At 50.5% G+C, this 23,854-nt stretch overlaps 1 protein-coding gene across 1 annotated transcript in view; it reads left to right on the forward strand.

Moving 5' to 3' along the window:
- Positions 1-18,336, forward strand: part of KIAA0020 (KIAA0020 ortholog) — a 31,508-nt gene extending 13,172 nt beyond the window's left edge. Inside the window, exons 12-18 of the mRNA XM_006881367.1 lie at positions 1,438-1,491; positions 5,145-5,225; positions 11,998-12,140; positions 13,272-13,494; positions 14,166-14,253; positions 14,770-14,860; positions 18,204-18,336. Of these exons, the coding sequence (XP_006881429.1) occupies positions 1,438-1,491; positions 5,145-5,225; positions 11,998-12,140; positions 13,272-13,494; positions 14,166-14,253; positions 14,770-14,860; positions 18,204-18,336 (813 nt within the window). The remainder of the gene's footprint in view (positions 1-1,437; positions 1,492-5,144; positions 5,226-11,997; positions 12,141-13,271; positions 13,495-14,165; positions 14,254-14,769; positions 14,861-18,203) is intronic.
- The last annotated feature ends 5,518 nt before the right edge of the window (positions 18,337-23,854 follow it).

Raw genomic sequence — 23,854 nt, forward strand, 5'->3', positions numbered from 1 at the left:
ATCCGATGGGTAGAAGACTGAGGTCAGGGATTTCGTTTCACTGGAATCTACTCTCAGTGCAATAGAAGCAGCAGACAAGAACACTGGTGATTTGTTGCCCTGCGTCAACCAGCTGTAATAGGCTTGTTTAAACTGTTACAATAAGTAGATGTAATTTTGAAGACTTAAGGTACTCTAGGCCTAAGCCGCAGCATTTTCAGTTGCCCATATGCTGTGAAAGCTGAATAATGACTGAGGAAGACAAATGAAGATTTGATACTTTTGAATCACATTGTTGAGGGAGAGGATTAAATCTGTTTTAGAATGGCTGGAGAACAAACCTGTCTTGGAGGATGGACTGCGGCCAGAATGCTCAAGAAGCACAAAGAATGCGATTTCTCCCTGCACTTTGGACGTGTCATCTGAGGGATCCGTCCTTGGAGGGGACCTCATACTTGGAAAGTAGGTCAGGAAAGGGCATCGAGGTGGATTGGCAAGGCGGCTCCTACAGTGAGCTCAGAAATAGCAAAGATTGTGAGGAGGGCGGTGTCTCGGTCTCTTGTACTGCAGTTACTGGGAGTCCGAAGTGATTCCATGGCTCCTGACAACAGTAGAGGCCATGGTGTTTCTCACGCTCCTTGAATTCTCGCTCTGTGGGGAGATCCAGGTTCGATTCCCAGCCAGTGCGCCTTACTTATTAAGAACAGCCCACCCTCATGAAAGATACACACTGCTAAGAGTCTGAGCAGGTTTCAGTGGAGCTTCTAGACTGAGACGGGCAAGGAGAAAAGTTCTGGAGAACTCCTTCCGAGGAAACCAGCCAGTGAAAAGCCTGTGACCCACAGTGGGGCCCATTTGCCACCCGTCAAGGGGATGGAGCAGGACCAGGTGCCATTTAGGTCCCTTGTGCGTGGGGCCTTGAGGCAAGGGCTCATTTCAGTAATAGCCTGTTGGGACGGGAAGAAGTGCTCCAGTGGGCGTTCCGTCCCGAGGGGAGAGGTGAAGACCCGCGTGATCACAGGTCAGTCCCGCAGAAGCGCCCCCTCCTTCGTCTCTTATTCTGCCTCAGGAGACACTTGCACAACAGCTAATTTTACAAGTTAGCAGATTTCATTTTCAACAAACTTGTGTTGGATGCCTCCTGCAGGCTAGTCCGTCTGCAGGCTCTTCCCAGTTTGCATTTGAAGATAGTTCAGCCGTTGACAAGGGCCATTGGCCGTCGCTGTGAGAGGAGGGGTCTCGCCAGCTTTGCCTGCTGTGTGCACGTCTTCACGGATCCCTGTGTGTCTGATGGGTTATACCTACCAGGTCCAGGACTGCAGGTTTTCCTCCAGTGTGTAGCTCTCATTTATACCAATCAAAAATATGCCATTAGATGAAAATATAATAATTTGTACACATCTTTACTGAAATATTTCTCTGCACTGAAGTTGATTGAGGTACCTTTTTCTTTTAAAGGATAGGAAGGTGATTGTGAAAACGATGAAAACTTACATTGAGAAAGTCGCTAACGTAAGTATGCTGAAACTACGCATTCCCAAACAGTAAATTCCCGTACCTCATGAAAAACTGGAAAGAAGTCGTGTAAATTACCATGGAGTGCTGAGCCTGCTGTCTCCTGGGCGTCCCTCCTCCGTGCGTGCTCTATTTTTGTGTGGTTGGATCTGCCCAGCCCAGGCCACGCCCCTGTGTGTGTTCGATGTGTTAACGTTGCATTTAGCATTGCCTTAGGATGGTTTTCATGTGGTGTCACCAGGTCCGGGTATGTATTTGCTAACTAATGCATTGATTCAGATGTTACTAAACATACGACTACTTTTACTCTAATGCCGCGGGATACAGCTTTTAGTGATGTCTCGCGCATTTCCAGTTGTCTGCCATGCTCAGGTATATGCCTGTCTGAAGCTTTAGAAACTTGAATCTAGTTTTGTTATCCCCAAGAGGTACCAGAAAGTGAAATGTGTCTGTTTTTCCTTGTGATATTATGGGAACTTCAAGTCAGTAGACTGAGTCCCATAGATACCAGCTTTCCTGTTGAGATTAGCCCACTGAGGTCTCTTTGAAGGATTAGACTTTCTCCTTTCCCCGTTATTTCAGTAGCCCTGTGAGGGGAATACTGGCTGTCCCTGTGACAACATGGGTCTGAACTGCACTCCCCATGGAAAGTCTGCTGCTTTTGTAGGGAGCTGATGGTCAGCGTCATGGGGCGTTTTAAGTGGTACGAACACGTGAGCTCACCACTTTAGCAACAGGTGAAAGTGGACCACATAGCTTCAACACTGCTGTTGAAGGGTCAGCTGTATGTGTGGCCCACTGCCCCTGAGCCACTTCTAATGTGCAGTGACTGTGGGATGGGGGATATCTGCCCCCCAGGTTTCCACACTGTGTGTTTTGCATCTTTGTGAAAACAGGCTTCACTTCTCCTGGCAAGGTGCTGACAGATTTCAAACTCTGCCTGTAGGTCAGTAGTCGAACACTTGAACTGCGGTGCCACCAAGAGTCTTGGAAGAGCGAGACCCTCAGGTTGATTCTGACTCATCCTGGCCCTGTCTGGTTTCCAAGGCTGTGGGTCTCTACAGGGGGTGGCAGCCCTTTTTGTCCTGAGGAGTGATGGTAGATTTGAACTGCCAACCTTTACATTAGCAGTCCAGGACTCCTTTCTGAAGATAAAATGGCACTGCTTTCTAGTTGATTTGAGTCCTGACCACCCTCGTATGGATTTCCAAGACTATGATCTTTCTCTGTGGAATGCCGATCAATTCAAATCACTAACCTTTTGGTTAATAGTAGGACATGCTACACGTTACATCACCAGGGCCCCTTTTATAAAGATAGGAGGAAAAACAGGAAGATAACATATTAACATGAGTGAACCTGCTTTTCCCTTCACTGGTTCAGCTGGTGTGGCCCACCCCCTGCAGCCAGCCTTGAGGGTGTTCACCTGGGGGGTTGTTTACCTGGGAAGGTGTTCACCTCAGGACGGCTTGCCTTCTCTTGCCGAGAAAGACACGCCTACGTGGCTGTACAGCAGCTGCTGGCAGGCCTTTGCCATTTCGGTTAGGCTATTGATGGTTGATATTTGGTACCCCGGGTAAAAAACCCTGTGATTAAAAAAAAGCCACTTGTCTGAGTGGCTTCAGCACATTGAAACCTGTGGATGGGCCGTCAGCCATTTGTGGGGCCTGTGTTTGCTGTTGCCATGTTCTGCAGTGACTGACCGAGTACCGAGGTCGTGGCATGGGTGTGGACAGTCCCCGCACTTCACGTCCTGGGGGCCGTGTCCTGTGGCCTCCAGAGGAATGTCTTACCAGCAACCTTCAGTGCTCCTGGCTTCCTCCAAACCTTTGCCAACTTAGTATGGCATTAAAGGCTTTCCTGTTTACTAGCAGGAGAGGTGGGCACTGGATCAAAGTCCATGAGCAAGGTTGGCCCTAGTTTCTCAGGTAAAGAGGTAAAGCGTTTGTGCTTTGTTTTTCATGAATCATTAGGTTTCTGTGTATTTCATGTACTGGGGAAGTTAGTCCTTCATCTTTTTCCTCCAGTTTGCTGCCTTTTAATCTTACTTGCATTTTCCTTAGTGTTTCTAATTTAATTTTATCACCTGCTGTGCTCATCTGACAGCCCTGGATGTGTTTTGGTTGTTAGCAAAAATCACATCCTTCCCTCAAAGGACAGAAAAGGATGGTATCTTCCTCCAGAACACCAAAAACAACATGTGAACAAGCTCTGAAAACTTCTCTTCCACACAAAGCAGTAGCTTTTTGAAAACATAAAAGAAAATTAGACTTTCTGCGTACATTGAAACTGACTTCCCAGGTGTCATCAAAACATTTCATGCTGCTCTGGTTTTTTAGAAATACGTGTTCTTTTCATCTATTTCTTAAATTCATTGTGGAAGTTTATCTTTGTAGCTTATGTCAGCATTGTTAGTCCAAAGTTTGTAGGATTGTTTAATGGAAATGGGAGTGCTTCCAAAGAAAGTGAACATTTGCTTGTGGTCTCTTAACCCACAGAGGGCAATCCTAGTGGTCTTCCCACTAGGATTTTCTGTGTACGTGTGTCGTGGACATAACGCAATGGCAGCTCTTTTCTCTTCGTAGTTAGAATACCATTCTGAATACAGTTTGTTTTTTTTTTAATTTTATTTCTGTATCAGTTGAGTTTTCTTGAGTGTAATTTTGAAATGGTGTAGTATTGAGACATTATGGTATGTTCACACAGTGGAATACTATGCAGCACGTGGGATCAGTGATTTTGTAAATCACTGCCTAACTTGGGAGGAACTGGAGAGCATTATGCTGAGTGAACTCCTTCAGTCTCATAAGGACAAATACTGTATAAAACCATTCTTATAACGAGTATGAGGCTCAGAGATGGGGGAGTGTGGAAGCAGAGGGGTGAGAATGGGCTGGGGAGTTGTTAATCATAGGGTCACACAGTTTGATGGGGGAGAGTGAAGGAAATGGGAAAGGTCTGATGTGAAGAACAGTGTATTTGAACTTTGTAAAGAAATTGGAATTTTTTTTAAAAAAAGTTCTCCTGCTAATCTCATTGGCCACGTTGTGCAGGACAAGACAGCCTGCTTCCCCAGTGACCCACCAGCCTCGGCAGACCTGTGGGGTGTCCTGTGAGGGCGTTCTCCTCTGTCGTGTCGGGTCACTATGAGTAGAAATGGACTTGACAGGGATGGGGTGGTGGTGCAAAGACTCAGGCACTTGACTAGAGAAAGATGAGGCCTCCTGCGTCTGTAAAGTCCTGCAGCCTTAGAGACCCTGCCCGGGTCTGCTCGCCTACGGGCCTGTGCGTCAGCATCAGCTGCGGCTTTGTCTCTGCTGTGCTTTCCCTCCCCCCTTTTTGTTTGTGATTCATTAACGGGTGTTTATTTAAAAGATAAAAACATCCTGATCAGGTTTTTAATACGAGTTTGGGCCCTTTGGTATTGGAGAAAGGGCTTCTCTTTGCTTCTCTTTTCAGCCAGTTTTGCATCTCGATGTTTATAAGTAGGTTCTGATGGGAGAGAAGGTTCATTTGAAATTCTCTTACTCATCTTGCTTATAACCTGGGGCCATTTGTCAGTGTCGGTGACCTTTACAAAGTGACTTGGGGGTCGAACCAAGGGAAACCTGTGTGTTTTTAAACCTCAACTGCCTTCTGATCTCTTGCAGGGCCAATACTCCCACTTGGTTTTACTGGCAGCGTTTGATTGCATTGACGATACCAAGCTCATGAAGCAGATAGTCATATCGGTAAGTGACTGGGGATGTGATGTTTGAGTTAAACGTCAGCCTGTCACGCACCAGCTGTGGATGTGTGAGCTTGGCTTGACGTGTCCTGGAGAACAGAGACCTTCACAGGTGCCTCCTGCCCAAATCTTCTGTTGTTTTCTTGGTTGTCTCTCAACTCTCTCTCCTCTCCTTGCCCTTAATTGGGTCCACCCCAGAACTAAACCTCCCGCGGAGTTTTCAGGTGCTGTAAACCCCCAGGGTGGAGGTGGCCCATCTCTCTCCCTCCGAGCAACTGGGGGAGTCCAGACCTCACATTAGTAGACCCGCTGCCCACAACTGTGCCACCAGACTTTTCAGTGTCTCTACTCACTCTGGTTTGAGAAGTTTGTTTTGTTGGCTTTTTTTTTCAAATTGGTTTCCAAAGAATCAGTTCATCTGCTTTGTTTCATGTGATGAATAACTGTTGAGCTGGGCCTTTTATTATGTCATCTCTTCAGGTCCCCAGTGCATCTTTCCTCTTCCTTCATCCTGTTCCTTCACTCCCATCCGCTCACTGACCTCCACAGTCCTAGTGCTTTACCCCTCTCCCTTGTTTGGCCGCCCCTGCTCCTCTTGAAAGGTAGTACCTGTCTTGCTTAGTTATTCTCCTATTCTCACAGTAATGGTCAGTATTTGTCCTTTTGTGACTGAGTTCTTTCACCCACCTTAATGCTCTCTCGATTCTGCCGTGTGGTCCTGTATTTTACTAATACTTCATTGTTCTTTAGCACTGCACAGTAGCCCGTTGTTTTCTCTGTCCCTTTGTTAATGGTCATCACTGCGGCGGTGTGTCCTGTGCGCTTACCTGGTGTCAGGTGCTGGCTCGGTGACCTGCCTTTGCAGCACTGCTGGGCGTGCTTCGGGAGCAGACTGGCTAGCCGACAGGGTAGGGGTCTCCTTTCTCCCCAGCCCCTCAAAGCCCCAGTGCTCTGTTTCTCATGTCTTGGCCGGCATTTCCCAGCCCTGCTGAGAGGGCTTTAGCGTGGTGGCCACTGTTTAGAATAGGCTTGTGGGAAGAAACAAGTTGGCAGGGAGCGCCGGCCACAGACGCAGCATTTTGATGTGGTCCCTGTGACTTTATTACCCTTTGACTCCAGTCAATAATGATCATGTTTGATCCTGCGACGGGAAAGGCACTGCATAGAATTCACTGATGAATAAAGTTGTTTCAGGGAAATGGAAGCCGCCTGGGGCCATTGAAGGTTCACTTTTGTTACATATTTTGATTCCAAATAGAATTTGCATAACCATCTCAAGCCAACTTGCAGAGAAGCCACACTTCCTCCAGAATCTGTCACAGTCACGTGCAAGGTCAAGTTTCCATGAGCAGGGTCTCCTTCAAAGTGGCCCCTAGAGCAGCTGTCCTTGTGCAGATGTCTGCGGGTCACTGCTGTTCCCACCATGCTGTCACCCCCATTCTGAAGCCGAGGCGACGTCCTGCCTTCCAACACTATAGCCTTTACAACATTGATTCAAGTGTGGAGTGAGGAAACCTCCTGAATGCTAATTGCCCCACATTTCTCCCTCTCCCGGCCACCAAAAACCTGCTACTGCTCATGGTTCTTTTAAAAAATAACCCAGAAAACTTGGTGTCATGGAATGTTCTGCGCAGGAGGACCAAATCTCCCAAAATGCCAGGTGGAAGCTCCTGCCAGGTCAGCTGAGTCCTTCTCTGAGAGAGCAGGTGGATGCTGTCCCCACCGGCCTCCGCCTCTTATGCTCTAGAATAAACAACTTGGTCCCCTTTACCCTCAAGTCCTCGGCTGGGAGGGGCTGGATGGCCCCAGTGTGCCTCATGTCGGGAAGCCAGTGCCCTTACTGGTTGGTTGGTAAAGTGTGATGGAGAGTAGCATAACAGTTAAGCACAGAGCTGCTAGTCAGAAGGTCACTGGTTCAAGCCCAGTGGCTCCCGGGAGAAACACCTGGCAGTCTGCTCCTGTAACGGTTCATTGCGGGAAGCCGTCGGGCATCTCCTCTCGTATGATAACTTTGTCTGAATCCACGCCCACTGCTCGTGATCTGGGTGTGAATACTGATCTCAGCTTTAAAGTTCTCCGTAAAGCACAGAAACGTGTGCATACCGCAGTGAGCCCCCTCCTGCCGTCTGACACGGGACAGGAAGGCCTGCTGGGTCCACTGCTGGTCCAGTCCCCCTGCTCCTGTGTCCTGCCTGCTCAGTCCCTGCCCAGCTGGGCTTGGGGCTTGGTCCTGGCCATTCCTGTCTTCCCCAGCCCGTGCCCCGTGCCCATCCGCCGTGTCCCATGTCCCTCTCCTCCCCTTGTGTAGAAGTTTTCTGAACACCGGGTGCAGGTTCTTCTGTAGCTGACGTTGCTCTTTTAGGCTGAAGTTTGTGAGTCTTATCAGCAGGGGAACAGTAAGAATACTGAAAATTTGGGTGCTGAAATTTGGACTAAGTACTTGGTGGGTAACTGAAAATGGGCAGTTTGGTCCACCAGCTGCCTTGCAGGGAAAAGGCAAAGCTTTCTGCTCCTGGAACAGTGGCCATGGGAACATTCCTGGCCGTTCTCTGTCCTGAAGATGAGTTGGGATTGATCCGGGGGCAGTGGCCCTTGGTCATCTGTGTATTGTCTCTGTCATATAGGTTTGTTTTGGGTTTTTTTTTTCCCCCACAACCACTGAAAACCCTGAAAGCCATTCTTTGCCTATCAGATGTGCACAAAGCAGCCAGAGGCTTGGTCTGACCCACAGGACTGTGCGCTCACCCTGTTCTAGAAAAAATTTTGATTGCCAAATTGTATTTTATCTTTTTTTTTTTTTTTACAGAGGTTTTGGATTTCCATTCATTCATTGCCGCAATTTTCTCCCTGCCCACCCCTCCCCACCAGCTCGCTTCCCCCTCCGAAGAGAAAGAAAAAAAAAATTCCTTCATTAGTATACAATTCCCACGTCCCTTCCCCCCCACCCCCGACCCCGAGTACACTTCTCTATGCAACCTTAATTCTGGATTCCTGTGCTAACCGTAATAATCATATATCACTTCTAATCTGTTCTTTCCTTCATCTGTTTCAGTACGATAGAAATTGTATTTTATCTCTTAAAACAGTTACTCTGCCGTGGGGTTGTGGTGGCCTCGTGGTAAGGAATTGCGCTGGCAGCCCACAGGCGTGCCCTTTCAGTCCCCCAGCTGCCCCACAGGAGAAGGACGGCCAGTTTATTTTTGTCTTTGGCTCCGTTGGTCTGGCGTCCTCGCCTGCATTTCGGCTCCTGGTGGGTGAGGCTGCTCGGTCTCCCCTGGCCCTCAGTGTGTGCACCAGCCCCTTCTCCGAGTGCTGTGCCCATGGTTTCTGCTCTGTGCCCAAGAGCTGGGGCACTCACCCCGCTTCCTGTATGTACATTGACCTTTATCTTTGTAAGAGAGGTCTGGCTGGGCAGGAATGCCGGGAGGCTGGTAAGGGCTTGGCACAGGTCAGCTGGCAAAGGGGCTTGTCCTTCCTGGGTGGGGTCCTCTGTTCACAACCTGCTTTGGAGAAGAAATGGCCACTTGGAAATGAGGGGCTTTGCTTTGATTCTCTGGGTTCAGTCTTGTAAGAGGACAGCACTGTGAACATCACTGTAAGACCCGGTCCTCCTGGGGTGTAGGCTTTTCGGGGAGCCCAACCCCACACCCCTGGCTTCAGGTGTCTAGGAAGCTGTGCACTGAGAGTTGTGCTTTCTGTTTGAAAATGCTGCTTTTAGAGTCAGTCTGCATTGTCACCGTGCTTTTCTGGCTTGTGCCTGGAGTCGGCCCAGGGGCTGGGGCCTGTTTCCTGTAGCAGATACAGGACTTGATGCCCCAGGTTGCCCGGGGAGTGTTAGCAGTGATGCGCACAATGCACACAGAGTAGGGTTTTCAAAGCTGTGACCCTTTGGAAGCAGATCTCCGGGCCTCACTTCTGAGGTGCCTCTGCCTGGGTTTGAACCGCCCATCTTTTAGCTAATCATCCAAGCATAGCCCCTTGTGCCACACGTGACTAATAACAGAAAATAGAGAATCTGCCAGAAGCTACACTGCTTAAATGTCAGACTCTAGAGACCAGATTCTGGCCAAGTCCCGGGTCCTGTGGCTTCCTCCAGACGCTTCTACCCATACTGAAATCTTTCATGCTCTCCAGGCGATGTTCTACAAGTTTTTCCTTTCACTGTAGCCCAGGTTATAGGTAAACAGAGTTGTAAAGGTAAATGGATTGGTATAGCAGCACACAGATGGTTTCACTTCATTATTTCATTTCGTAAAGGTAGGAGGGGAACGCTGGAGTGCAGGTGAGACAGGAGCTGTCCCTAAGGAGAGTTACATCAACCTAGACTTGTCAAGCAGAACTTTTTTTTTCTGTCTTAAGATTATTGTTTTACAGATGTTACAGCCTTTGGGGAAGCTCTTTAAATAAACATGAGACTCATAGCGACCTTGTGTACATTAGCTCCGTAACCTGCCCTATCCTGAGCCAGTCTCACCCTGGGTCTTCCTCTCTTGCGCTGTGCCTCAACCCATCCAAGCATGATGTACTTCTCCAAGGACTGGTCTCTCCTGGCCACGTGTCCAGGCTATGTGAGACAGCTTCACAATCCTTACCTCCAGGGAGCATCCTGGTTTCACCCTCTCTAGGACAGAACTGTATGTTCTCCTCGCAGTCCACGCTAGTTCAGCACTCTTCTCCAGCACCACAACTCAAAGGCATTGATCCTCCTTCTCTCAGCCTTAGTTATCGTCCAGCTCTCAGATGCATGACAAGTAATTGTGAAGACCACAGCCTGGGTCAGGTGCACCTTAGCTTTTCAGTACTCTACATAGGTCCTCACTGACAGCAGACTTTCCCAGTGCAATTCATCTTTTGATTTGCTGACTGGTACCAAGAGTGTTGACGATTGTGGAACCAAGCAAGCTGAGGTTATCAACACTTTCAGTCTTCTCCATCCATGATGTCCCAGTGGTGAGAGTCTTTGTTTTCTTGATGTTGAGCTTCAGTCCATATTAAAGACTACAGTCTTTCTGCAGCAAATGCCTCGTGTCCTCTTCCATTTCCGCGAGCAAGGCTCAGCAGTAAATAAACATAGGTTCTAAATTACTCGTTACAGACTGGATGAAGGTCTGTGAGCTTTGGGCCTGGTCCTTGGGTGGTGGCTGTGTAGGAATTCCATGGAGAGCTTGCTGTCTGTGTCCTGTCGGTACCTCTCGAGCTGTTTCCAGCTCACCTGAGCCTGTGTGTACAGAGTAGAACTGCCCATCAGTATTGAACCTGTGATGTTGCTGGTAAGAGATCGCTTCGTTACTCCTCAGGGCTCCCTCTGTGGGGACCTCAGCTTGGCCCACCATCTCTGCGGTCCTGATGTGCTTGCGTTCAGTGCCCAGCCTGTCATGTCTCTGCCCTCCCTGGTGTCCACTGCCCCTCTGCTTTGTCGCTCATGGTGTCGTTTGCTGGCAGTTGACCCTTTCTGGTGGCGTATCCTGCTCGTGACAGAACAGGACTGCTGAAACAGAAGGAAACAGAGCGATGGCCTATCTGCTGCATCTTCTGTATTGGGAAGAATTGAAGCTTCCAATAGTGACTTTTCTGTCTCAGGAAACAGAGCAGAGCTGGGGTGGGGGAGACGATGCTACCGTCTGCTAAACGCCCGCAGCAAACAGGAGCCTACTGTTGGGGCTCCGCCGATTGAAAACACTGGGCCATGTCACGTCCAGCAGCTTCTGGACCGGCTCCCTCCCCCACTCTGCGCGTGTTTCAGCGCCTGCTCCAGCCAGCCGCCTGCCTTCGCCATGAATGAGCACCCTAACTTTATAAGCCGTTCTTACGTATTGTTCGGGGGAAAGTCTGTAGTCAGGGACCTCTCTAGATTATTGAGTATTGAGGAGCAATGATGTTAGTTTGAAGACCAAGGTGCATTTGATTCAGGCTATGCTCTTTTCAGTCACTTCACTTGCTGTGCATCTGAGAGCTGGACAGTGAATAAAGATGACAGAAGAAGAATTGATACCTTTGAGCTGTGGTGTCAGAAAATAGTACTGAATGTCCCACGGACTCCCCAAAGAACAGACATAACTGCTCCTGGCAACATGCTTCATTTAGGCGAGTTGCTCGAGAGGCTGTTCCTTGGAGAAGGGCATCATCCTTGGGAATCATCCTTTGGAAGGTGGAGGGGAGGAAGACTCTCAAGCTGGTCGACTGACCCAGTGACCACAGCAGTGGGCTTGAGTGTGTCATAGGTGGTGAGGATGGCACCGGGTAGGGCAGGGCTCACTCAAGTCTGTTGTTGAAGGCTCACTATGACTCGGACTCCTGTCTCAATGGCACCACATAGCAACTTGCCCACCGTAGAATTTCCTTATGTCCCTCGCGCGCATCTCGGTGAGCCTCCTTGGGGTGGTCCTCGCCGTCAGGTGCTGCGTTGAACACGGTGACAAGTCAGCCGCGTCTCCTTGGAGACTCCAGCAAGCAGGGTCCCTCCTGCTCTCTTCCTAAGACAAACACACTGGTGGTTGCGAAGGAAGATGGCGCTTGAGAAGTCCTGTTCCGTCCCTGGCCTTGGTCAGGCAGGTCCACGTGGACTGTCCGCTACTGCTCCACACGGACGACAGTAGTCTAGGCTCCGAGTGTAAACCCCTTGTGGCTTTAATGGCACATTTCTCAGCCAGCACCTCATTTTCTACCATGCTCGGGGAGACCACCAAGTCCCTGTGCTCCTGTGCTGTTTGAATCCCAGACATCCACCATTGTCGGGGTGCAGGTGGAGAGTCCTTTACTGTTTCTGTCTCTCCCAGGAACTTATCAGTGCCCTGCCCAGCATCGTGAGTGACAAGTATGGACGGAAGGTCCTGCTGTACTTGCTGAGCCCCAGGGACCCTGCGCACACGGTCCGGGAGATCGTGGAAGTTCTACAGAAGGGAGACGGCAACGCGCACAGGTGAGTAGGCGGCTGGAGCTCTGATGGTGCCGGTGCCGGGAGCGGGAGTGCGGCTTCCAGGGCCCCAGCCTCGGTCTCCATTTCTCCATAACCACTGCCAGCATGAATTCCAAGTCTAAGTCTGTCGCTGTGGCACAGTCATAAAGCTTTTCTCATGAGGAAATAGACCAGAGTCAGAACAAAAGTGCCCTTGAGCACCTGGCGCACACGTCAGTTGGTTCAAAAGCAGCCGTTTACCCTCGAGTCAGTTGTATCTCCTGGCAACCTCGCAGGACAGAGGGCAGCAGCCTCGGGGTTCCCAGCGCTCAAACCTCTGTGGCAGCAGTCTGCTTCGTCTTTCTCCCCTGGAGCAGCTGGCGGATTTGAACCATCGACCTTTTGTTTCGTTCTGGTGCATGTGTGAAGGACTCTGAATGTGGATTCTTTTGTTGCTGCTGTTCAGAGTGTAGAGAGGGTTTCCTTTGGCTTCACGTAAGCCAGCGTCACACACTGTGCACTCGCTCCGTGGAGGCAGCATTCAGATCCCAGGGACAGAGAGGAGAGATGGACCCCCGCTCACGGGTCTGCGCAGGCAGCAGACGGCCGACAATCTAGAGAGGAGGTGACACGAGCTGTGAGAGGCTTGTCGAGGCTTTTAATAAACTCATTTCCCTCGAGTCTGTCCTCACTCGTGGCAGCCCAGCTGGACAGAGTAGAACAGAAGCTGCATGGGGCCCAGAGGCTGCAGCTTTCCAGAAGAAGCAGCCAGCCTCGTCTCCGCACTGCCCACTGAGCCAGCAGGGCTTTTACTCCGAAAAACAGGAAACTTTTCTCACTTCCTCGCCCCATCCGAAAATCCATGTTGTCGAATCTATTCTGACTCAGAGTGACAGAGCAGAACTCCCCCATCGCATCTCCAGGATGTAATCTTCACAGAAGCGGCCTTCTCCTGCAGAGGGGCTGCTGGGTTTGAACTACTTCGTTTTCCCCTGGCAACCTTGTGCTTGACGACTGTACCACCTTGGGTGTCGCGTGTGTGTGTGTGTGTGTGTGTGTGTGTGTGTGTGTGTGTGTGTGTGTGAGCGCGCGCGCGAGAGAGCGCTCCCCCACTTCTCTCCTGTCAGCGCCGCATCTCCCGTTGTGTTCCCACAGTAAGAAGGACCCGGAGACCCGCCGGCGGGAGCTCCTGGAGGCCATCTCCCCGGCTTTGCTGAGCCACCTGCAGGGACACGCCCAGGAGATGGTGCTGGACAAGTCCACGTGTGTGCTGGTTCCCTGCGTCCTGGGCTGTGCCCTGGGAGACGGCCAGCCGGCCATGAATGCCATTGCCAGCCTGGCAGCTGACGAGCTGCAGCCCGGTGGCCGGGACGGCGAGGTGAGGCGCCGTTGGGAGACAGTGCCCAGCGGTGACTTGGTCAGGCCGCTTGGGGACCCAGTGGGAACGTCCACATTCAGTCCATATGTTCTGATCGCGGTGGGAGCTCTGGTGGCCCAGTGGTAAGGAGCTGCATGCAGTTGGAATCCACCAGCTGCTCCGTGGGAGAAAGATGACCATTTCCCTCCAGTGCAGTTAAAACCCACTGGAGGGTCAGCTCTGGGTTGGTTCCCACTCGATGGTACACAGCAGTCGTCTGGTGAGGATGCCTTTCACTGCTCATGCGTACTGGTAGCGGAGGGAAGGAGGTCGAGCAGAAGTGAGCTCTCCAGACTTGCTCCTTGGATAACAACACCCCTAGTCACGTAGTCATCACTCCTAGCATCTGTACCGTAGCATCGAGCTCTAGGAGGCTGGTGGGTCCTCACCGCAGCCTTCCTGTGGTCACTGAGCTCGCTGGCCAAGTACAGTACCCTTCTCTTGCCAGTGCAGGATGCTGAGGGCGAACCACTCACTGTCCAGGCACTGGAGTATCTCTGCTCCGTCTAGGTGTGGTGGTCATTTCAGAATGAGACCTTCTGTCCGTGAATGAATGAGGTGTGTTGGGCCACTGTGGGCGGACACAGCTTTTTGAATTGACATCTGCTCTCGACTGTGGTCTGTTCCCGTAGCTTCATGTCGCCGAGCACCCAGCAGGACATCTGGTTCTGAAATGGCTCATCGAGCAGGACGGGAAGATGAGAGAGCGTGGGCGAGAAGGTGAGCGAGCCTGACCCCGACGGGCCAGCGCGGACTTCACGTGGGTTGGCCCCGCCGCCCTGTCCTTGACATCCTCATGTTCAGAATCTCCCTTTCATCCTTAGATGGCCCGGTGGGTAAGAGAATACACCAGGCCCACAGCCCAGAAGAACAGTTCCCGACGGCTGGCGGGTTTACGACAATCCGTACTTGCCCCGTCTGGTGTGCGTGGCTGGTTTGTGGGCCACGTCTTCCCGTTAGCAATCCTCACCCCATGAAGCAGTATTACATTTGACTTGCTGAGGCTGTCAGTCTCAGACATTGGCTTGCTGAGATCTAGGTTCTGATTTACAAGACCCTGCTAAGAAGTCCATGGAGACAGTTCCAGCTCCACAGTGACCCTCTCAGAACAGTGGAACTGCCCCCCAGGGTTGTCAAGGCCGTGACCTTTAAAGAAGCCGGCTACTAAGTGTCTCCCTTGGAGTGTCTGGTGTAATCTTGGTAGGTGATGTTCTTATGTTCCCATGTGTTCCTCAGGTTGCTTTGCAAAAACGCTCGTGGAGCATGTTGGGATGAAGGCCTTGAAGTCCTGGGCTGCTGTGAACCGGGGTGCCATCATCCTGTCCAGGTACGTGTACCTCGTGCCACCTCTGCTCAGGGCACTATCCTGAATGCCCAGGCCTGCTGACCACACGCCACCTTAGCATTCACGTCTCAATTCTAGTGCCATTCCCAGTACCCCCACATCACTGGGTCGGTCACTAAGGTCTAGTCAAGCCAGTCAGTCTTTAGAAAACAAATGTTCCCTTTTTCTGTCCCTCCTTATCATTGTTCTCTCCTGGCACTTTTCTTTGCTTGTCAAGAGCCACAGAACCAGTGGTACAGGCAGGGGGTATGATGGGACCATTTTATCAGTCACGATCTGAATGGAAACACAGCTATATTCTTTTCAGTGAATAAGTCGTCTTTCTATGAAGACAGTAAACAAAGTCGTTTAAATGTGAGGGACATTACAATATATTTTCTTTCACTGTTTTCAGCTAGTATAAAGATTTTCCCTTTTGGGGGAAAAATGTGCTGTTCAAGTCTTCATACTGATTATATATTTTCATGTGGTTATGAATGATAACAAAGGGAGACATTCAAGCTGCACTGAAGGCATTTGAAAAAAAATAAGGCCCAAGGATTGAAAGAATAGCAGTTTAAGTGTGTCAACAGGTGCAGACCTAGACGTGCTCACTAGCCTGTGCCAAGAAATTCTAAAACACCTACCTGGCCAACTTTCAGCACGGATTGCCTCTCAACATCAAGAAAACAAAAATCCTCCCCACTGGACCAACAGGCAGCGTCATGATGGATGGCGAGATTAAAGTTGTCATCAACTTCATTTTGCTTAGGTTCACAGTCAAAAGGCATGTTACAGTGGGGAAATCTGATGTCAGGGACTTCTCTGAAGGGCTTGAGAGCCGAGTGACAGTTTAAAGATTAACGTAGCCCTGACTCAGGCTATAGTATCGGTTCCTGTGCACCTGAAAACTGGGCAGTGAGTAAGGAAGACCAGAGAAGAATCAATGCCATTGAATTGTGTTGTCAAGAGTATTGAATATCCCATGAACTGCAAAAAAGAACCAACGGATCTGTCTTAAAGGAAGTCCAACTAGGATGCTTGTTCCACTCTGTCAGGAGGGGCCCGTCATCAGGAAAATGAATCATGTGAGAAAGACAGTCGGCAGAACATTCGAAAACCCTGCACCGGGTGGATGACCGGGTGACTGCAGCAGGGGCGTGAGGATGGTGGTGGTGAGGGCGGCACAGGGTAGGGCCAGGTTCTGACCTCTTGTTGTAGGATGGCTGAGAGATGTACTTGACTCGGCAGCAGAATTAAGTCGTAGCTGACGATGTGGGATTGAAGCTCAGCTTGTTTGTTTTCTGGAAAGTGTTACGTTCTTTATTACGGGGCTTTGAACTGGTTTAAGCTAGTCACTCATGATTGTCGGGGTAAGATCAGAATAGACTCAAGTCTGTACACAGTAGATGTACCAGAGTGGAAAAACTTGTGCTTTGAAAGGCCTGTGATGGGAAACTTGGAGGAAGCCTTACGAGCCCTGTGTGATGCTGGGGACTGGGTTCGCCAAGACCCTGACGTACCACTTGCATTCAGAGTAGCACAGCCAGCCACCATCTTTGAGCCGGACACAGTGGTTTGCAGCTCTGCTGGTCAAGAGACTTGGGTGCTGTGCGGCACACGCTGCCCTTGGTTTCTAAGAAGCTTAGGGTCAGCCTGTACCTTCCTCCACTTTGGTCATCGTTTTTACACAGCATTTAAAGATTGGAGTCCAGTCTAGTTTCCCTTTGTCAGCCATGACTGACCCAGAAAGAACAGTTTGAATCCTCTGTTTATCATGTACCGGTCACTGGGACTTCCATGCACGTGAACCCTAGATGAAGCCTTTCCATTGGGATACTCATTGGGAATAGATACGTGTGCTGTTTTAAAGGAATCACCATTCATTCCTGGCCCCCTTGTTACCTTACAGGTTTAGGAAAAAACTAGACCGACTCTGGTTTGAATTTCCTGTAGTCTTTCATGTGCAACAGTCCGTGCTGTTTAATCCATTTTGTTTGTAAATGTTGAGGTATATGTTTCTTCAGTGTGTAATTTGATCTGGTGTACACATGCTGTCTCAGGTATGCACACAGCCTACTTCTCTCTCTCTCTCTCTCTCCCTCGCGTGCGCTCTCTCTCTCTCACACTCTCTCTCTCACACACACACACACACACACACACACTCTCTCTCTCTCTCTCTCTCTTTCTCTCTCAACTGAGCATCTCACTCTTCAGGGACACCAGAACCTCTAAATACATTGGTAATGCAGATCATTTTCTTAATTTCTCATTAAAATGAGTTAATTTTCCAGTTAATGTTGAACAACCAGAATCCATAAGATGAACTTTTTTCATGTGAATTTCTTCACAAGGCGCTGGCGAGTGAGCACCTACTAATGGCTTCTTTCATTAGACTCAATTAACTAGGCATTTCAGTGATGCCATCAAATTACTCTGTAAAGACTGCTCATCAATCAGCGCGCTCCCCGGGTGGGTTTCAGGCAAGGAGGCTGAAGACTCGCTTCCCTCTGGTCACTGCCAGTCAGAAAATGTGCCCTGATGACATGCGGTTTATTGTGGTTATGTGATTATGTGTTTAGCCGAGGGTGTGAACTTAGAATACCTAGTAAGTCGCCGCTCAGTAAAGGAAGCGTTCCTTCGCTCTGTGGACCTTGTGGGTGACCGGCCGTCCTGCTCTTGTGTCCACAAGGAGGGGAGTGGCGCTTGGTGCTGGTCATGTGCCCACCTCATTACTGACATGGTGGGCATCACAGGAACCGGGGACTTGAGGACATGCCGGATGCCACGTGGGCCTGGGAGAACTGCACTCCTAGGATTGTCGGGCTGATGGTCCAGAAGTAGGTCACCAGGCCTTTCTTCCGCAGTGCCTAGAAGTGGATCCAAACCACTAAGCACCAGTTCAGCAGCCAAGTATGTCTGCACCACCCAAGGACCCCAGAATACCTGTGTTGTCACTGTTGTAGAGTGGGAACCTGCCCACAGCTGACCCTCCAGTGGGTTTTCAGAGGCTTTAAATTGCACAGGAGATGGCACATCTTTCTCCTGCAGAGCAGCTAGTGGGTTCGAACTGTGTACCTTCTTGGATGGCGGTGCAGCTCCTTACCGCTAGGTTGCCAGTGCTCCCTGAGAATATTTGTAGCCACCTATGAATGATGGAGACAGGGCGTCAGTGTGTGGACCCAAGTTGGTCTGTGAGTGTCCTCTTCTCAGGTGACCACCAGCGAGGCTGCAGAACGGTCTCTGTGGTTTTAGGGACAGATTGCTGGCCCCACCCTTCATTTGACAGGTAGTGGATTTTTTAAATGTTTGGTTGGTGTATTCATTATTTTGCCTTTCTCTCCAGCCTGCTCCAGAGTTCTGATCCAGAGGTCGCGAGCAAGGTCAAAGCCGGCCTCAAGAGCCTCATCCCCACCTTGGAAAAGACCAAAACCCCCAGCAAGGGCGTCGAAATGCTCCTGGAGAAGCTGAGGGCCTAGGCGGGTGCCTGGTCCCCATGACTGTTGGCACATGGGGTGAGAGGGAGGTGGGCCTGGCTGGTGACGGGCCGGGCTGCTGACCTGGTGCTCTCCATGTCCTTTGTATGAAAATGTATTTATAAAACACTTTGTAGTAGAAGTGGACTCTTCGTCACCATTCCCACCTCGTCTCACGGCATAATGAGCACATCACAATGTGGGGCGGCCACGGGGAGGAGTTAGGGGTTGCCAGCCCCCATCCAGGTGCATAAAAGGTGTGGTGGGCTGAGTTGATGGGGGCTTGACTCCCAGGAGCAGCCTGGGACGACTTCGTGGAGGAGGTGGCTCTGTTCAGCACCTTGAAGGGAAGACCATGGCTGGGAGAGGACAGGCAGGAGGTGGGAGCTGAGCTTCAGGAGCCCTTGTGTCCAGTGGCCGGGCCGGAAGCGGATACTCTGCCCCCACCCTGCATCCCGCTGCCCCACAGTCAGGCTCACTGGGGGATTCTGTTTAGGATTGGCTTGAGTGAGTCAAGGCTCAGGAGAAATGTGGCAGCTGACCCGGGGCTTTGAGGCATTTACACTGACTTCACTAGAAAAGTTGGCCCATCTCTGAACCCGAGTCCTGCATGGTGACACAGCCGCCCTGCAACTGCCCCCGAGGACGCAGAAGGAAGGGGTGCAGTTAGCGTACCCGCCATCTGGTCGGGTCTGGCTCACGGTCACTGTGCACTGAGTGTCTGAGGCTTTGAATCTTTAGGGGAGAAGACCGCACATCTCCCACGGAGCAGCTGGTGGATTCGAACCACTAACCTTTCTGTTAACAGGTGACACATCATGCACCACCGGGGCGCTTGTGTTACAGTGCTGATGTGTACCCCTGAGTGAGAACCGACTCATAGCTGACCCTCCGGCAGGTTTTCAGGGGCAGTAAGTTGCCTGGAAGAAGACTGACCATCTTTCCCCAGTGGAGCAGCTGGTAGATTTGAACCATGTCCCTCCAGGTTGGCAGCGCAGCTCCTTACCACTAAGCCGCCAGAGCTCCATATGTGAGAGCACAGACCTTCAGGAGTGAAGCAGCTGGTGCTGTGGGACCGGTCCGGCCCATGACGTGCCCACAGGCCTGTGTCTGGACGGTTGGTTGTGTGACTCGTGTGCCTTGGGGCTGGGGAGGCTGGCGGCGTTGTGCCTGCTTGGTACGTGGACGGCTCCTCACAGACCTGGCGCGCTGGGGGCAGTCTTCTCGCTATGTCTTCCCTGATCCATCCTGGTCTGAAAAGACCTTGTATCCAGGAGAGGCTTTGGTAGTATTTCTGATTATCTGTCTCTCTTTCCCCAGGCATTTGTGTTAGTCAGACTGAATGCCGGTTCAAGCCTCTGATTTCCTTTCTTTGCTCTTTTTTATCTCTTTGATGGACTTTAGTGTTGCTTTCTGTCTGAGTGCGCTGTGGTCTCTGCTTCCCCTGGCAGCCTTCGAGGGGGTGGGGTGGGGGGAGAGTGTTTGAGAGAGTGAGAGATTGATTTTGGGCTTATTCTTTGTCTGGAGAAACCTGCTGTGTTCAGTGCATCAAGAACACAAACAGGAAGGTATAGCCCTTTCTCATGAAGCATCTCAAATACAAGAGGTCTCCCCAAGAAAGCCACAAAGCCAGGCCAGAAACAGCGGGGAGAGCAGATAACAGTAAAGAGAGACAAAACCCCAAAACCAACCCTCTGCTGACCCTCCAGCGGGTTTACAGAGGCAGTAAAATAGGAGGAGACTGCCCACTCGCCTTCCACAGAACAGCTGGTGGATGGGAACCTGTGTGTCCTGGGGATTGCAGTGCAGCTTCTCCCCACTAGGCTACCAGAGCTTCCTTGTGTTTGACTGGGTTGCTGGCTGAAATGCCTTTGGTTTGGATGCACCAGCTTCTCTGCTGTAGAACCACAGGGCAGTGGTGTCCACTGAAACCTGCCACGGTGGAAACCCAGAGGGACAGCTCTGCCCTCTGCGGGGCGGGTGCTGCGGCGGGAACCGGCTCCACCGCAGTGGGTTTGGTTTTGGGGTTGTCTCTCTTCACAGTTGTCTGTGCTCCGCGTTGGTTCTGCTCCATGTTTGCGGCCTCCTGGGGAGTCCTGTATTTGAGGCAGTTAATGGCAAAGGGGCGGGCCTTCCTGTTTGTGCCCCAGGAGCTCCTGGACAGTGGACAGGTGAGCCTGCTGTTCCACTGGGCTCCTCCAGGTGTCACTCTCTGTAGGTCTTTTGTCCAGGCCACTCTGTGCCCCAAGGACAAGCCCACAAGGCAGCCCAGCTCTGAGCACACGACAGCCCTGCAGGGATTATTTCCACCAGCTTCAGGCCTGTGAGGAGGCAGCATGGGTCTGTAGCCTTCTGGGGGGGGCCAGGGGTGGAGCCCCCTCTCTGCTGGTCCTCGGGACTCATGAAGAGCTTTGACTAACTTTCCCAGCCTTCCTGGGTCCTGTTCCTCGGTGCCACCCATGGTGACCCCATCTGTGTGCGACAGGACAGGACACTGTCAGGTCCTGCACCATCCACACTCCCTGCTGGCCTTGGGCTGCAGCCTCAGTGTCTGTCCATCTCATTTAAGGTCCTCTTTTTCCCTGACCCTCTGCTTTTCCCACTAAGATGTCCTTCTCTGGGGGCTCTCCTGCCATCTCGCTTTTAAGGAGCACTTGGCAACTACTTCTTCCAAGTAGCTTTGTTCTGAAAGTCTTATGTTGTTATCTACCATCGCGTGGGAACCGACCCAGAGCTGACCCTCCAGCAGGTTTTCAGAGGCAGTAAATTGCACAGGAGGAGATTGCCCATCCTTCTCCCGCAGAGCCGCTGGGGGATTCAAACCACGTGCCTTCAGGTTGGGTCGGCGGTACAGCTTCCTTACTGCTAGGCCACCAGAGCTCCCAACAAAATAGGTCGTCGTCACGTATTGTCAAATTGGAGCCAACTCACAGCCAACCCTCTCGTGGGTTTGCAGAGCTGGGAAGTTGCACGGGAGGAGATTGCCCACCTTTTTCCCCACAGAGCAGCGGGTGGATTCAGACTGTGTCTGTGGATTGCAGCGCCACAGCTTAGCGGAAGGCCTCCAGAGCATATTCCTTACTCACCAGCACCCTAACGCAAACGTATCCATTCTTCGGTTGTCTTTAGTCATCGTCCAGCTTTCACAGGCGGCTGAGGCCACTGGAAGTGCCTTCCCTTGGGCCAAGTGTATTTTAATCCTTAGGGTGACACCTCGTCTTTGAGCACGTTGAAGAGGCCTTTTGTAGCAGATCTGCCTAGTGCAATTCGTGGTGTGATTTCCTGCGCGCTGCTTCTGGAGATGTTAATGGTGGATCCAAGGAAATGAAATCCTTGACAGCGTCAGTCCTCTCCATTCATTATGATGGAGCTTAGTCCAGTGGGGAGGAATTTTGTGGGATTATTATTATTATTAATTGTAATGAAAGTTTACAGAGACTTAGTGTTTCTAGTCATTCATTGTTGAACTTTTCTCCCTGCCCACCCTCTCCCCCAATTCATTCTTCTTGAAAAGAAAAATTCTTTCATTGTTACACAGCCCCTCCCCCCAACTCCACTATTCAGCCTTCATTCTGGACTCCTATCATGACAGTAATACCCAATCATATATCCCTTTTAAACCGTTGTCTCCCTCATCTGTTTCAATGAATTTTGTGTTCTTGATACTAAGCATAAGCCATCCTGGAGGCTGGAGGCTTGCGTCTCAGTCAGTAAGTGCTTCACTCCTTAATTTGGGCAGACAGGGTTGTATCATCTGCATAACACAAGCTGCTCAGAGAGTAGTCTGCCAGTCCTGGTGCCCTGGCCCCTGGTCCCTCTAGTTGCTGGGACCTCGTGGGGCACCATGGTGAGAATGGGCTTCCCTGTGTGCATGTGGCAGTCCTCAGTCCTGCACCTTGTGCACAGCCTCTGCTCCTCCAGAAATGGGCCGCCAGCACTCACCACCAGGTGGCTTCTCCACTGCTTATTCTGGTTCCTTTTTTTTTTTTTTTCTATGTGTGCTGGGCTGCTAACCAGGTCAGAGCTTGAACCTATCCACTGCTTCCCAGGACAAAGATGGGCACTGTCGTCCTGTGAAGATGGCAGCTTTAGAAGCTGCTGGATGGCCGTCATGAGTCAGAATGGACTCGGCACTGGTGGCTTTAGATTTGGGTTCATTACTTTTTCTGGAAGGAGCGGAGATGAACTCATCATTTGAAGCCGAAGTCTGTAGACTTAACCAACTGCAAAGCGCCGTCCCAACCCGATGAAGGCCCCCTTTCCTGGAAGAGCTGAGAGGATTAGAGATTTGTCTCAGTTTTAAAAACCAGCGTGTCATTTTCATGCACCCCGACTGTCACCACAGCTCTTGCTCTTTGAGATATGAAAGGATGTGTCTTCTCTTGTCAATGAAATTTTGAAATGGTTTCATCTTTATTATTCCAAATCTTAAAATCTCACAGAGATGAAACTGTGTGTGTGTGTTTATAGTAATAGCTAAGATAATGTGAGGCGCATCAAGGATGTGTCCTGTCTCCATATCTTTTCAACCTGTATCCGGAACAGATTATCCGGGAGGCTGGGCCCTATGAGGAGAAGTGTGACATCAGGATTGGACATAGACTCATCCACGATCTGCGATATGCAGATGACACAACTCTGCTTGCTGAAAGTGAGGAGGACCTGAAGCGCTTGCTGCAGAAGGTCAAGGACTGCAGACCAGTATGGATTGAAGCTCAATGTCAAGAAGACAAAGATTCTCACCACTGGGCCAATTGACAGCATCTTGACAGATGGTGAAGAGATTGAGATTGTTGACAGCTTCAGTTTGCGTGGCTCTACAATCAACACTCTTGGTACCAGCAACTAGGAAATTAAAAGATGAATTGCATTGGAAAAGTCTGCTGTCAGAGACTCTCCAAAGTACTGAAGAGCAACGATGTCAGTCTGGAGACTAAGGTGCACCTGATACAGGCCCTGTCTTTGCATTTGCTTGCTATGCATCAGAGAGCTGGACAGTAACTAGGGATGGTAGAAAGAGTTAATGCCTTTGAGCTTTGGTGCTGAAGAAGAGTATTGAATATACCATGGACTGCTAGGAGAACAAACAAGTTCATCCTGGAGAGGGTGAAGCCAGGCTGCTCCTTGGAGGCAAGGATTCTGAAGCTTCGTCTGGTATACTTTGGACATATTGCAAAGGGACGCCATGCTTGGGAGGGTGGAAGGACAGTGCAGGAGAGGAAGATCCTCAATGAGATGGATTAATTCAATCACTGGGGTAATGAAAATAGGTGTGTCAGAGACAATAAGATTGGCAAGGAATAGAGCAGGGTTTAGGGCTGTTGTACATAGGGTCGCTGTGAGTCGCAGGCAACTCGACAGTGCGTAACTGTGAGGTTTCAAGCAAAGAGGTAAAATTGAGAACGTATTCATAAGCTCTTTGTAGACCCAAACTAAACAGACAAATAACGTAAGAAGTTGCTACTCAAGCTGTTTTCTTAGTTCATAGATTGCTTACCCTAAGGAAATCCAAGTTTAATAA

This window comes from Elephantulus edwardii, unplaced genomic scaffold (assembly GCF_000299155.1).
Source record: "Elephantulus edwardii isolate Elephantulus edwardi_28Jun2011 unplaced genomic scaffold, EleEdw1.0 scaffold00014, whole genome shotgun sequence".
Lineage (NCBI taxonomy): Eukaryota > Metazoa > Chordata > Mammalia > Macroscelidea > Macroscelididae > Elephantulus > Elephantulus edwardii.